This window comes from Neomonachus schauinslandi, chromosome 2 (genome assembly GCF_002201575.2).
Source record: "Neomonachus schauinslandi chromosome 2, ASM220157v2, whole genome shotgun sequence".
NCBI classification, from domain to species: Eukaryota; Metazoa; Chordata; class Mammalia; order Carnivora; family Phocidae; genus Neomonachus; species Neomonachus schauinslandi.
Window position 1 is genome coordinate 113360312 of NC_058404.1, and position 16372 is coordinate 113376683.

The following is a 16372-nucleotide window of genomic DNA, read 5'->3' on the forward strand; positions in this document are numbered from 1 at the left end:
GGCCAAAGCTAGTGCTCAACCAGCTGCTGCTGACCTCAGATAACACCCCTTCCCAGAGCTCAGCAGTGTGGCTTAATTACCTCTGAGATCAAATTAAAGCTCCTAATCATGGAGTTAATGTCCACCACAAACTGCACCTTCAAAAACTGCCTAACACACAGGCTCTCGTGAGCTTTTCTACCGCCGAGTAAATCTATAGATTTTACCCTGGCCCAGTTCTGAAACAATGCACATGGGATTCCCCCATCGACTGATCAGCTTTCCTCCACCTCAAATTCAGGGTAAGACTCGCCTCAGCAACAAAGCCTTTCTAGTCTCTTCCATGTGAACCCATTCACTTTAACCAGTCTTATACCTCAGTATCAGCACACCCAGTATTTAGCACATACGGTCAAAAATTCAAATAACATTTTATAAAGCATTTACATTATCTCATTTAATTTTCATAACAAGCCCTTGAGCTATGCAGAGCACATATTATCTTTCATTTTACAGATTAGGAAACCATGTCTTAAGGATCACATAAAGGTAATAAGGGATAAACCTGGGATTCAAGCTCAAGCCTTCTGGCTGTAGACCCACCTCTTGATAGATAGATAGATAGATAGATAGATAGATAGATAGATGATAGATAGAAGATAGATAGACACATACTTGTGTGTATATATATAGATGTACCCTTGTATTTATGTGCATATATATAACTATGGGCAAGCCTTCTGGCTGTAGACCCACCTCTTGATAGATAGATAGATAGATAGATAGATAGATAGATAGATAGATAGATAGATAGATATAGATGATAGAAGATAGATGATAGACACATACTTGTGTGTATATATATATATGTACACTTGTATTTATGTGCATATATATAACTATGGGCAAGCCTTCTGGCTGTAGACCCACCTCTTGATAGATAGATAGATAGATAGATAGATAGATAGATAGATAGATAGATAGATTAGATGATAGATAGAAGATAGATGATAGATAGGCACATACTTGTGTGTATATATATATGTACACCTGTATTTATGTGCATATATATAACTATGGGTTTTTATAGAAAAAATATATATATTATATATATAATATATATTTTTTGAAAAGATTTTATTTATTTATTGGAGAGAGAGAATGAGACAGAGAGAGAGCATGAGAGGGGGAGGGTCAGAGGGAGAAACAGACTCTCTGCTGAGCAGGGAGCCCCATGCAGGACTCGATCCCAGGACTCCAGGATCATGACCTGAGCCGCAGGCAGTCGCTTAACCAACTGAGCACCCCAAGCACCCCAGAACCTAGTTATGTTTTTGTTTCATTTATTTATTGTCTTCCTCATTAATGAGTTCCCTGAATAAATGACTTCTTCAATTTCCTCAAAAAACTTCCGAGACTGTATAATATAGCTTTATTCTTCTTTGTTAATAGAAAATAACAAGGAAGAAAATACAAGAATAGTTTCTTAGAATTCCTAATCACAGTAAAAACAAAAACCACTTAGCCAGAACTCAGCTACTTGGTATCCTTATCCATCTAAACCCCTCTAAGAATCAGAAAGTAAACAAATCAACAGCCTCTGAGCAGTTAAAAAATACATGCTTTTTACTCCAGATGAGCCCCTTGGGCCCACTCAGTCATTTCTTATTTCGTACCCATTTCTGACAAATGTGACCATGGCCAGCCCCTAGCATAAAGATGGAAATGCAAGGTGTCCATGCCACTCGCATGGTCACCACCCCACCCCCACTGCATTCCCCATTGCCAGAAATGACTGCATGATTCCAGTGAGCCCAGACATAGCCTCAGCCCAGCTTTCTAGACTGGCCTTACTGGGAGAGGGCCGCTGAGATCCCTCTTGGTCATCTCTTCTACAAAGACTAGAAGCCTCAGTTCAGGGCTCCTCCTGGAGAAAGGTGGTACAGTTTGATGTCAAAATGATAATAACTGCAATGAAAAGAAACATGTCAAATATTTTTTAAATCTCTGAGTTTATGAAGATGCTTAAAAAAAAAAGACCCTTTATTCTGAAAACAGATAAAGGAAAGAATCAAACATTTAGTTTACTTTTCCTATAAAAGATCCTCCCCAGGGAAATTATAGCTGATGTAGAAAAGTTCTTCAGCTAACAAATGCATAAGCAATGATAGAGTTAGAATATCATCTCTTTGAAACTCTAACGAAAAAATGGTTCGAGGCAATCATAATAGCTTCTAAAGCTATTATGTGAAAGGCTGATGGGAAACTTTACAATGGATGGACCACTTCGGCAACACCTAAACTGCCAGTGAATCTTGAACATCACAATAAGAACCAGAACTAGGCACTACACGACCCCTGGTGTGGTCTGTAGGAAGCATACAATGCCACCTGCAGTACCACCTTCTAAGTGCTCTGACAAAAAAATCTGAATCTGATCAGGCTTCTAGGCCCAAACGATCTGTGTGTAGGATGTATGGAATCATGTTAAATGACACCATGGGGCTATACTCTGCAAAATCCAAATTGTGGAAAATGCTACAGGACAAATGATCTGGTTTCCTCAACAAATAAATGGCAAAGAAATGCCTCAGATTAGAAAATAAATAGAGTCCCCAGCCAGGCATGTGGAAACCAGCAAAAAGTGAGAGTTGACAGCAAGAAAGAAGAGAGAAAAGTGATAGAGAACCATTCCAAGTATTTAAAAGATATTTCAAGTGGCAGCAATTTGGTGTCAGAGCAAATTCGCATTTAAAACCCAGTTTTGGGGATGCCTGGGTGGCTCAGTTATTAAACGTCTGCCTTTGGCTCAGGTCATGATCCCGGGGTCCTGGGATCGAGCCCCACGTTGGGCTCCCTGAGGAGTGGGGAGTCTGCTTCTTCCTCTCCCACTCCCCCTGCTTGTGTTCCCCCTCTAGTTGTCTCTCTCTCTCTGTCAAATAAATAAAATCTTTAAAAATAAAATAAAATAAAAATAAAACCCAGCTTTGCCTCAAACCAGTCTGATGATTGCCCCACCGGCATGTACCTTTGTGTGACCCTCATCATTAACAAAATGTCAATAACTATCTATAAATAATGTTAGGAAGATAAAGCCATCCATATTTTACTAAGATTTCTCTTAGAAATGAAAAATTACAGAGATTTGGGTGTTTGAACTGATCATTTAAAATTGTATGAAAACAGAAAAAAGTGTTGGTGGAAATATAATATGGTATAGCCACTGTGTGGAATATAGTATGGTGATTCCTCAAAAAATTGAGAATGGAAATACTACATGACCCAGCAATTCACTTCTGGGTATATATCCAAAAGAATTAAAAGCAGAGTCTTGAAGAGATATTTGTATGCCCATGTTCATTGCAGCATTTTTCACAATAGCTAAAACATGGAAGTAACCCACATATCCATCAACAGATGAATGGATAAACAAAATGTGGTATATACACACACAATGGAATATTATTCGGCCTTTAAAAGGAAGAAAGTTCTAACACCTGCTACCACATGGATGAAATGAGGACATTATGCTAAGTTAAATAAGCCAGCCACAAAAAGACAATTGTATGATTCTACCTCTATGAGGTACGGAGAGCAGTCAAAATCATAAAGATAGAATGTAGAATGGTGATTGCCCGAGGCTGGGAGATGGTATAGCTAATGTGTATGGAATTTTGGCTTTATAAGATGAGAAGAGTTATGGATATTATGGAGATGGATGGTGGTGGTGGTGTACAACTGTGTGGATGTACTTAATGCCACTGAACTATACACTTCAAAATACTTTTTAAAAAATTTTATTTATTTATTTGGAGAGAGAGAGCACAAGCAGGGGTACGGCAGGCAGAGGGAGAAGCAGGTTCCCAGCTGAGCAGGGAGCCTGATGCAGGACTCAATCCCAGGACCCCCAGATCATGACCTGAGCCAAAGCAGATGCCCAACAGACTGAGCCACCCAGGTGCCCCATGTATACTTAAAAATACTTAAGATGGTAAATCTTATGTTATGTGTAGTTAACCACAATGAAAAAATTTGGAAAACAATTGTATGAAAAAAATACTCAAATATCTAGGATGATTCTTTTCTAGAGGTTTCCAAATAGCCAAGGTTTTACAGTAGACATTCCAGCAATGACATAATCAAAATGAATCAGAGTCCCACCCGGGCAGTTTTAACTCTACTAATCACTTCCATAAGCAGGTAGATCTCCAGGTGGAAGCAATTCTCCTTCATGAAATCTCAGAACCAAAGAAATTCAGTAGTATTTTTGTGCATGAAATGAATGTAAAGTATTTTGCACAGTGCTGATGGTAGACACCCTTCATTTTCCAAAGAATATGCTTTGGAAACTCTCTTATGAGCATAAAACTGGAATCTACATTTCAAGAGTACAGAAGAAAGCAAAAATATTTGGACCTTTTATAGCAGTATATATGAGCAGTAAAACTAGTTGCAAAAATCCATATAAGTTGAACTTGAAATAATGGGAGATCAATGCTGTGACAGCCAGGGGAGAGGGTGTGTGTATATGTGTGTGTGTGTGTGTGTGTGTGTGTGTGAGAGAGAGAGAGAGAGAGAGAGAGAGATTTTGGCCCCATGATCTATGCACACCAAAGAATTTAACCACCAGAAGGCCATGGATAGCTAAGAATACGCCAAATTACAGGTTTCCCCCAAACAAATAAAGCAAAATCTAAGATATGAAATGAGAGAGAATAGTGATATTATTGCTAATATATAAAATATTGCTGAATTTCTTTAGCATGGTTGAGGAAGAAGCATGGTGTCAATCTGCCTGGGTTCAAATCCCAATTCCTCCACAGTGTGACCTTGAACATGCTATTATGACCCTTCTGCAATTCAGCTTTTTAACCTATAAAATGGTAGGAATAATCACACCTAGTTCATAGGATTGTTGTGAAAATTAAATGAGATGATATGGGTAACACCACAGCAGATCATTCTTTACACACTCAATAATTATGACGATTTCTTTTTCTTTTTTTTTTTTAAAGATTTTATTTATTTATTTGACAGAGACAGACACAGAGAGAGAGGGAACACAAGCAGGGGAGTGGGAGAGGGAGAAGCAGGCTTCCCGCGGAGCAGGGAGCCCGATGCGGGGCTCGATCCCAGGACCCTGGGATCACGACCTGAGCCGAAGGCAGACGCTTAACGACTGAGCCACCCAGGGACCCCTATGACAATTTATTTCTAAGGATGACACAGCCTGTGGCATTTTCTTATTTTATTTCCTATGCAGCAGCCCATGTGGCTCCCAAATTTATTATTTTTAGCTCAGACCTCTTTCTTGAGATCCAGACCAATTCAAGGGAAAAATAAAAATACACCGAGGCACAGTGAGAGTTAGTTGAGAAAATTGATTTAAAACATTGGGGATTTAGTCATAATATACCAAAGGGAGCAGACTATCTGTCAGACCAAGGGAAGGGGGGCTCTTACAACATCTAAGGAAGATGACACATACTTAGATATGATACCTCTTTAAAACTTTTTCATCAGGATTTTAGGGGAGAAAGTGACAAAGGGTGTTTATTCATTCTTTTTTTTTAACTATTGTTTATTTTTTTAATTTCTTCTATGAAATAGAATAAATCTTTTATTTTCGGTTATGGAATAGGCTATACAAAACACTTAACATATCTCTGGGCTTCTTGCAATTTCTTTTTTTTCAACTATTATTTATGAAATGTCCTCTAGGCACTGGGAGTACAACCGGAAGGTGTCCACCTGTCCTCATAAAAGCAAGGGAGCCAAGTGAGGGAAATGTGTTATTCTGAGAAAAGCTAACTGAGGCTCACCTGTGAGTGGGGCAGGGAAGGTGTTGAAAAGAGGTAACGTTTGAGCTACTTCTCGGAGGACAAAGAAAGTGAGCCAGTGCAGAGGAGAAAACATGTTTCTGAACATACCAAAAGGCCGGGGGAGGGGGGGAAGAGGGCTCAGAGCGAGCACGTCTTGTGGAAGGAAATTAAATCTTTGAGCAGGGTTGCAGCATGCAATGTAATGCAGACAATGGTGAGAGGTGCAGCCGAGAACCTTCTGTGAACAGCTGTGAACAGGGTAAATAAAGAGACTGGATTTTCATTATGGGCAACAGAATTGTTGATTGGTTTTAACCGAGGAATGGCATGACTGGGCTCTCATTTCTGAAGGGTTATGCTCCTGGCAGCATGGAGAAGGGAGGCAGAGATGCTGACTAAGCAGAACTTAGGGACGAATTGCTGCAGAAAAGGGCACTAGTGGTTCGATTGCAGGCGGGGGAGTTGTTGGGGGCTGGAGGTTCATTTCATGGGGTAGGAGTGAGGAAAGAAAGAGGAAAGGCTCACGCCGAGATTTCTGCCTTGGGAGATGGAGGTGAGATGCCACTCACTCAGATGGGGACACTGGAGCTGGGGAGAAGGGAGGTGGAAGTTGGTAGGTCAACTATTTCCTTTGTGCCTAAGGCACTTGCAAGAAATCCAAGCAGAAATGCTCAGAAAGCAGATAAATATATGGGCCTTGATAAGGAAATTTTCCATGTGCCACAGCAGGACCCTGAGCCTGCTGGGTGCAGACAGCAAGCAGGTGTGGCTCAGATGAGGGACCTGAGTGACCACTCTCAGGAAACTGGGTAGAAGTATCAGAAAACCAGACCGATGGTGAAACTGGGGCTCTGCTGCGTAGATTGGGGCTCAGCCACCAGGGGCAGCCAGCTCCTCTGTAACCAGCCCATCCAAATCAATAAGACAAGGATTATTTAAACCGACAAACTGCTGTAGTCTTCTTTGTGAGGTTGTGTGGCTTCGCTTTTGTAAACCCCACCTTGCCCTTGGTCAGACAACAGTATTCACTGGGGCTGCTCACTTTCATATGCTCTGAATAAATCCCCAATGTTTTAAATCAATTTTCTCTGCAGCTTAACTCTCACTGTGCCTCAGTCTTTCTCTTTTTTTAAATTGGTCTAGATCTCAAGAAAGAGGTCGGAGCTAGAAATAATAGATTTGGGAGTCAAGTGGGCTGCTGCAAGGAAATAAAATAGGAAAATGCTGGGGCGCCTGCATGGCTCAGCTGGTTAAGCGACTGCCTTCGGCTCAGCTCACGATCCGTGAGTCCCGGGATCCAGTCCCATGTCGGGCTCCCGGCTCAGCGGGGACTCTGCTTGTCCCTCTGACCCTCTCCCCTCTCATGCTCTCTCTCACTCTTTCTCTCTCAAATAAATAAATAAAATCTTTAAAAGAAATTTTTTTTAAAGGGAAATGCCATAGGTTGTATGGCCCTTAGAGACTAACAATGCACTTAACCATATGAGTGGTTCTAAGAAATCACTTGGGGAAAAGACACCCTGTTTAATTTTTTTTAACCTGGCCTATCTAAGTCATTTGACCCTGAAACTTTTTTGCCCCCAAATAATCCCATTAAACCCCACAGAACCAGTGTTTTGTAGAAGATGCTTTGATAAATGATAGTTTAGTCATTTTGCATGAAGTAAGTCTATTGAGACTCTTGTGTGTATAAATACTTAAATTTTATGTGAAAAATAATACCCACCAGGTTACATGATTTTTCTCAGCCATCTTCCCATTGAAGTAATCTCACTACTAAATGCCTTGCAAACCAAGTACTGCCACCATCCACCTCTCCAGAGGAGCTGAGGTTGCAAGCCCACTATCCAGGAGGAACTAGCCAGCCTCTAGAAGTCGTATGTCTTTAAATGTGAAGGCGCTTGAAGAAGCTGATGACAGCTGTATACCACCTGCGTAGGGAGGGCCACTTGCATATTTTCATCTAACCCATACAGTCAAGAGATTCACAGTCCTTAAATCCCACTTGAAGAGTTCCTGCTCTACCAGACACTAAAAAATGCAAACCTATTTAATGATGGCTAAAGTAACAGTGCTTTTGAAATCAAAAGTCCTTTGCACTTGGGGTGTATGTGAAGCACGTTCTTTGGTCACTGACTGGAACCAGTATGTCCAGTGCCACCTGCCTTCTACATTTCAGGTCTTCCTGCAGCTCTGCAGCTGGCCATGGCTTCCCAACCAAAGTCCGTGATTTGCCAGATGGGTTGAAGCTGCTCTTTAATGAATCACTATAGATTCTCTTCTAAACTTCATGCTTTCAGTGATCGTATTTGACCTCCCTATCAAAAAAGCTGAGTAACAGTGGAGGATTCTAAAGAGCTCAAGTGTTTATGGTAGAAAGAATAATAAACTGACAGACTCATCACCAAGATTGTCGTTTCCAAAAATCCCTTACTAACAAGCTGTGTAATCTTGGAAAACACACTCTACTTCTCTAGGCTCCAGATTTCTCAATTATGAAATAAGTACAATAATTGCTGATCTTTCTGTGTCACAATGTTACCGTGACAAACAAATAAGATAATGTTCATGAAAATACTTTGGAAAGCAAGAGATTACACAGAAATTAAGAGACGGTGATGGACATATCTATAACTATTACTAATGAGACTCAATAATTACTTATTCATAGTTGTGGTTGGTTCTACTTTTGTAGTGAGTCACCACCACTTGGACAATGAGTCATATGTGAAGACAGCTTGAGTCAAAATTTCCCATGGAAGGTATCTGGCAGAATATCAGATTCGCTGCCTTTACTGCATGGATAATGGTCAACCATCTCACTTATAACATTGCCACTAGGTTGTTACTTAATGTTATGCTCCAACCCACAGCTGAATTCAAGTAAATCCGTTTGTAAAAAAATAATTTATCTGAGTAAACACTCCATCTCTTGGAATTTATTTTATCTTTGGAAGTTCCTCATCACTTGCATTGAAAGCAGAGTCATTACACAAATTAAATTATGGTTTCTACCTAAGTTTTTAAAGAAATCAGTTAAAAAGTCCTTCTATTAGTTAACTCTTTGAGGATATAAGAAATAATAATGTCAGTTGCCCTAGATTCCAGCCTCCCTTCAGCAATCTCGTGCCTGTCCTGTTCAGTCTCCACAGCTCTCTTCAGGAGCTATGTCTAGGGCAGGAACAAACACATTCATCTACTAACTGTGGCAGGGACACACAGTCCCAACCATTTCCCACACTATTACCAAACCCTAGTGGCACCCAATAGATAGAAAGAAAACAAAGAATTCGATCTCTGCTTCAGAACCTCTCCTGGCTAATTGGGGATAAGAGTAAATATATGTCAAAGCCTGCTTGAAATTAACCTTTTACATATAAAAAATGTTAGTACAACATCATTTGTGTGGTATATAAACCATATTGAAGAGCCTACCTAAAAAAAAGTATATGCTAAAGAATTCAGAGACTACATTTGAAAGTAGAAATTTGGGACTGCGACTAGATTCAATCAAACCATTCATTTAACTAATGTTATTTAAAATTCTTCATTTATAAATACATCAGTAACCACTGAATAGAGGGAGGTTTAAGTAATAAATAAATAAACAAACAAATAAATAAATAATAGGCGTTGGTCCCTGTCTACACAGCATTTATAATCAAGTGGGAGAGAATATCAAAAAGAAAGCAAAATAATATGTAATTACATCTTGGGATGAGTTCAGTGAAGAGTGTACTGAAAAAAAAATCGGAGGTGAGAGGTAGGCCTCTTCACCTCCTCTTGATTGGATGACCAGAGAAGGCTAATCTGAGGACATGATACTTAAGCTCAGAACTGAAGACAAGTCTAGGCCGAGAAAGGAGTGACTGCTAAAGCCCAAAGGCATGAATGGGACAGCATGTTTGAGCAACTATGGAAAGACTTGAGTCAGATTCTAGCGAGGGGAGGAGGAGGAGTGTTAGATCAGTTTCATCAGATATTGATAGGCTTGGTAAAATGTTACATTTTGATCCAAATGCAAAGGTAAGCTTTTGAAGGATTTAAGCAGGGGAGTTAATGGATCAGATTAACTATTTAAAAGCAAGAGGGGAAAACAGAAAGATTAGTTGAGGGGCTACTACAATAGGCCAGGCAAGAAATGCTGGTTGTTAGACTATAGTCGTAGCAGTAGAGGAGAGAAGCGGATATTTGAGATGTATTTAGGAGGTAGAATGGAAAGGATTTGGCAGTAGATTGAAAATTGGGACTGAGGCAGTGAGAGAAACCAAGGATGGCCTCTAAGTGTCTGGCTTGAGTAGGTGGACGGGTGGGGATGAAGTGCCAGACTCCATTCAAGGTCAAATATGACTCACCACATGCCCAAGCATCACTCTCTGCCTTGGGCTGTAAGAGTGGATGCAGTACTTTGATTCCAACAGTTGGTACAAATGATGGGTCGAGGTTAATTCTAACCATATCCTTCCCGGTGTGTTTGTTAGCTATCCAAATTGTCTTCTTTTTCCATATTGAATAGAAGATCCGATCACCAAAAAGGGACATTGCAAACAAATTGTGCCTAAAAAACAATAGAAAAATATAAAGAATGGCAGAACATTTCTTCCCAGGCTTATTAACATTTCACTTCATTTTAATTTATTGACTGAGTTTTAATTACCTACCTTTTCAATTGTATCTCATTTAGGTTTAGAAGCAGATACTAAGTTTAAAATTTTATTTATGTATTCATAATCTGAATTAATGGGATATAATTTCTAGCTTCAGCTTCATTGTCCCATTCTTTTGCTAATCAGCATTTAAGTGTGATGAATGTAAAACAGGGAAGAAAATAGGAATACTCTAAGAGTGGATTCTGGTTGTATCCATTTCACACTTGACTAATTTCGGCCTCTTACCACAAGCTGGTGAGTCAGTCACAGGCAAGAGAGCATATCAAATGAAATAGGTGCTTCACAAATACAGGACATAGTAATTCCAAAAGATTAGCTATAACTTATAACCAACAAGTGAGAACTTATTAGTCGCCAAAACTCTGTTAATTATTTTTATTTGCATGTCTTTACTTAATTAATTTTACTTACATTTCACAATAACCCCAAGAAATAGCTACTACTATTATCCGCACATTAAAGGAAATTGAGGTGGCTCGGCTGGTTAAGTGTCTGCCTTCAGCTCAGGTCATGATCTCGGGGTCCTGGGATCGAGCCCCACATCAGGTTCCCTGCTCAGTGAGAAGTCTGCTTCTCCCTCTCTCTCTGCCCTCCTCCCCCACAACTTGTGCTCTCTCTCTCTCAAATAAATAAATAAAATCTTAAAAAAACAAACAAACTGAGAAGTCGTGTAATCTTCCCAAAGCCAACTGCCCAATAAATGGTATATCTAGGACATGTACTCATCAAGTTTTTAGACTTCCAAATCTGTGCTAAGCCACTCCGCTAGGTCAGCTGGACAAACTTCAAATGGCAATTACTTTAGTTTGCACTAAAACCAAAACTTACTGTGTAAGATGTTTGTTAAAATGGACAGAACCTCCATCATAATTACAGGAACAAATATAAGAATTGCTTCCATCTCTGTTGTACTGAATCCAAAAAAGCCGTTTATCAAGCACATCCAATGACACAGCTGTTATTCTTTCTGTCGTCTCTAACAGAATCTTCTCTTCCACACCATTGAGATCTGCTCTGTGAAGGCTGCCAGCCACCTCTGAAGACCAAAATATAAACCTGAGAGCAAACACATTACATAGACACATAATTGAAGGTAAAGTCACTTAAATGGCCAACTCTCAGTGTTTCAGTCCCTGGATGTCCGCACAGGAGGAGCTGGACTATTTTGAATGAAATTCCAATTCAACAAATATTTATTGCCCTGCTGTGGACATTCCATGTGATTTCAAGTTAAAAAAGGAATTTTTCTTGGGGCACCTGGGTGGCTCAGTCGTTAAGCATCTGCCTTCGGCTCAGGTCATGATCCCAGGGTGCTGGGATCGAGCCCCGCATCAGGCTCCCTGCTCATCCGGAAGCCTGCTTCTCCCTCTCCCACTCCCCTGCTTGTATTCCCTCTCTCGCTGTGTCTCTCTCTGTCAAATAAATAAAATCTTTAAAAAAAATTTTTTTTAAAAAGGAATTATTCTTCTCTAGTAGGAAATCATGATAATCAAGAGCACCATTTGTAGAAGGAAGCCTGCCTTGGTTCAAATCCAGACAACCTTTGTCCTTCTGAGTTCAAAATATTATAAGTCTATGAATTATCATCAGATTTTGATATATTTCAATGTCTGAAAACAGCAGTTACCTTTCTACTGGATCAATTACTACATTTGCAGGATAGTTTAAGGCACTTAAGAGAACTCGGGAATTGTTTCCTTTCATATCTGTTACTGTAATGATTCCTTCCTGTTGATTTGACCAAATAAGTTCTTCATTTATCCAATTTATTGCCATTCCTGAAACATTTTTCTCTATGTTGCATACTCTCTGTAAAATCAAATTTCAAAATATTAATATTTTTTCATTCACATCAACATTTTTTATCTTTATGTATAAAAGTCTATTCTTTTAAGTACTTGCCATTTTTTTGTGCATTCATAAAACTATTTAAATCATAAAATAGTCACAGATATGGTGCCATTGTTTTGATGGAGCAATGTTAACCCTCCCACATGAGTATTTTTGGGCTTTAAATGGAAAATTATCCTATGCTTCTTGAAATTAGGCAATCAACCATAATGTATTAATGATTTCCACTATAATAACAGTGAAATTTCCATGCTATCTTAAAGACAGTGTATCCATTTGCTAATGGAATTTTCCATATTCTCACCTGAACCCAATTCTAAGGTTTGCCAAAATCTGGCAAGATGCCCTTGACTTTTGTGCACAGAGCTCTAAAATAAATGAATTTCTCATTAGAGCCCCACTTTCCTGGCCCCTCCTCTTCCATCAGGCCCCATCTTTTCTACAAGTCTTCAGGGCCCTCACACTATGACCCTATGGCCCAAAGACCAGAGCTTCTCTTTATGCCTCTTGCGTGTAGTGTTTCCTGCTCTCTCATGATAAAACGACCAAACAAAAACCTCTTTTATCTCCTAATTCCAGCGTGTGCAGGTAAACCGGTCAGTCTTCTTGGGGGGTGGAGGGTGGGAGGTAGGGAGAAGCCCTGATTTGTGTGGTTGCAGATTTCCTTGGTTTGTAAATATTCCTGCCATTTGGTGTAAATATTCCCACCATAGCTGATTTCTAGCCACTGACACGACATCACTGAACTCGGATGAGGCAGAGATTAGTCTCACCAGCTTGCACTATTCCTATACCTCATGCAAAGTAATCTAGCCAATCCATTGAACCAGTTGCTAATATATTAATATATTAGCTCACCCAGGTGAATTGTATTTTAACGGGTGTTGGTTTGTTTTTTTTTTTTTGTAAACTGTGTTTTAACTCAAAGAAGAGGATACAATGGTGGATTTTAGGCATCAGGTCAATCCTTTCCTAATGACTTGACACAAATTCACAAGTATTTAACTTTTTTCCCAGATTTTGAGACTCAAGATTTTTGAAACTATTCTACCAATGGCTGGAGAATAATGAGTAGCCATCCTTGTTAAAGGTGACATTAGTTAAGTCTCAGAGAAGAGATGCGATAAAAGAAATTAGCACTTTAATTGAAGCTTTTAAGAATAACTGAAGGGAAAAAGGTTTGAAGAAAAACAAACAAAACAGTGAGCACTTTGTGCTGGGAATAAATGCTTAAGGTTTCTCCAGTCACGAGTCTCTGTAATCCATCTCTCAGGAAACAAGAGAACATTCCTTCTGGGACTCAATTAAAGGTTCCACCAGTTACAGAGAAAGATTAAAGATCTTTTGTATGTACTTGAAGCAAAATACTTTATATCTGACACCTGCTTTATTATTTTTCTTCCAGAGTGCAAACACCTTAAGAATCAGAAAAGGTGGGGTGTCTGGGGTGTTTCAGATGGTTGGGCATCTGCCTTTGGCTCAGGTCAGGATCCCAGGGTCCTTAGATTGAGCCCCACGTCTGGCTCCCTGCTCAGTGGGGATTCTGCTTCTCCCTCTGGCTCTCCCCTCTGCTTGTGCTCTCTCTCAAGTGAATAATGAATAAATAAAATGAAGATGAAGAAGAAAGAAGGAAGAAGAAGAAGAAGAAGAAAGAAGGAAGAAGAAGGAAGAGGAAGGAAGAGGAAGAAGGAAGAAGGAAGAAGGAAGAAGAAGAATCATCATCATCAAGGGCGCCCGGGTGGCTCAGTCGTTAAGCGTCTGCCTTCAGCTCAGGTCACGATCCCAGGGTCCTGGGATCGAGCCCCGCATCGGGCTCCCTGCTCCTTGGGAAGCCTGCTTCTCCCTCTCCCTCTCCCCCTGCTTGTGTTCCTTCTTTCACTGTCTCTCTCTCTCTGTGTCAAATAAATAAATAAAATCTTTAAAGAAAAAAAGAATCAAAAAAGATTTTCTTCCTAAATACCAGGTGCTAAAACCTATGACAGACATTTTAGACAAAACAGGGTTCCCAAACTCAGCACAACTGACATTTAAGGTCAGATAATTCTTTGTTGTGGGGGTCATCCTGTATATTTTAGGATATAGTTGCATCCCTGGCCTCTCCCCACTAGATGCTAGTGGCACGTTCTCTCTCCTTCCCAACACAGTTGTGAAAACCAACAATCTTTCCAGACTTTGCCAAATATCCCTGGAGGGGCAAAACTGTCCTCAGCTGAGAACCACTGGAGCCAAAAATAATCATGTAAATAATCTGTTTTAACCATAAAATGGTGATCTGACTTAATAAACATGTATAGTTTCAAAATTCCATTGACATCCTGACTCCTTTTGGGGTCTTCTGAATATCAGTGGGTTTGTTCAGTAACATGCCACAGATGCAAATTAAACAAATATCTACAAATGCCTGAAACATTTGAATTGGAGTGTAATTTTCGTTCATCTGTACATTACTAATTAATGATACCGTGTTTGTCAGCCTATACAAAAATCTCTTAAATACTTCAGGGATGTACTTTACCTCTTGCCTTGTCCCATTCAGAAAAACTCTTTGCAAAAGTTGTCTTTCTAGATCTACCCAATAAATTCTTCCCTTATTGTAATGAAAATCCATGATCACTGCTACACCAGCATCTGCCACCAGTTGCTCATGATTAGTTCCTTCCAGGTCAATCCTAAAGATACTGCTTCCATGGGAGAAAATTAAGAAGGGTGCAGGACCTGAGTGGGAAGAAAGAAACCAAACTGTATATTTTCAATATTTTATTTGATTTAGACTAAATATTTCCCCATGACAACCAGTACAAGTAGGCTTAATTTTTAATTCCTGGTTTATATTTTAAATAGAGAATGTTATACGAAGAACAAGTTCCTGTGGATGTTCACCATTAATTTTATAAATCATCTTCTTCACAAATTGATTGTAAGAAATGAAAGTTGCCAAGTTAGGAAGAAAGAACTATTTGAAAAGAAAACCACTTTCTACTCTTACCTGTAAAATGCCATTTTATGTTAAAAAAGAAACCACCTCCTATACTCTGTTGTGGGTAGGGTCTGGATGAATGTAAATTTTAATTATGCAAATTGGAAATAATACTACAGATACTATCATTTTGGAAATGGAACCTACCTCCTCTTCTTACCTTTTGAACAGAACCTCGGGGTAATGACAGAGAAGAAAATAGGGAAAACAAGAGATCTTTTTTTTTTTTTTAAGATTTTAATTATTTGAGAGTCAGTGAGATCATGAGCAGGGGGGAAGGGTAGAGGGAGGAGCAGACTCCCCCCCCCTAAGCAGGGAGCCCGATGTGGAACTCGATCCCAGGACCCGGAGATCATGACCAGAGCTGAAGGCAGACACCCAACCAACTGAGCCACTCAGACGCCCGAAAACAAGAGGTCTTAAGTGGAAGCAGGGAAAACTGAGATGCCATCCTGTGAAAGCTCTGAAGTGTTTTGTCCCTGTTAGCATTGCCACATAAAATACAGGATGCCTAGTCAAATTTGAGTTGCATATATAGTGCATGGGACATGCTTACACTAAAAAATTATTTCACTGTTACCTGAAATTCAAATTTAACTAGTTGCCATATATTTTTATTTGCTAGATTTGGGTAGTGGACCTCCCTGGATTTTTGATTCCTGCAGGACCTTGCCCTGAACTCTAACCCTATCATCTCCTGTTCCAGGTGATGGCCACCTTCCCATTCAGACTCCCAGGTAGTCAGCACCTGCTTGGGAATCCAATACCTCTCTTTGGAAACCTCAACACAAATCATTGGCTGACTCTGCAGAGCTTGCCTTTGATGCTTCAAGAGAATGCCAGAGAATAGCTTCATTTCCTACAGCCAGGTTAGTTGCCTTGGTCTCTTCTGCCTGAGGGTGACGAGGCTCCTTCCACTGTGCCTTTAGATAACTCTGGAGCCTCTGGGATGAGTGGGACGTTGGAGATGAATGCTAACATATTCTTGCTTCCCCATTAGGTTTACATTATTCTGTTTTCACATTAGCCTTTAATACCTTAATGTAACATAGTAAATGTGTTTATTGTTCTGA

General features: G+C 39.8%; 1 protein-coding gene across 3 annotated transcripts in view; it reads right to left on the bottom strand.

Moving 5' to 3' along the window:
• The window catches only part of EGF (epidermal growth factor), a 100899-nt gene that overhangs the window by 60427 nt on the left and 24100 nt on the right, over positions 1-16372 (bottom strand). For all 3 annotated transcript variants that reach the window (XM_021684487.1, XM_021684488.1, XM_021684486.1), the window contains exons 2-5: positions 14838-15037; positions 12099-12280; positions 11300-11527; positions 10157-10359 (exon numbers count right to left, since the gene is read on the bottom strand). In XM_021684487.1, coding sequence (XP_021540162.1) covers positions 10157-10359; positions 11300-11527; positions 12099-12280; positions 14838-15037 — 813 coding nt within the window. The remainder of the gene's footprint in view (positions 1-10156; positions 10360-11299; positions 11528-12098; positions 12281-14837; positions 15038-16372) is intronic.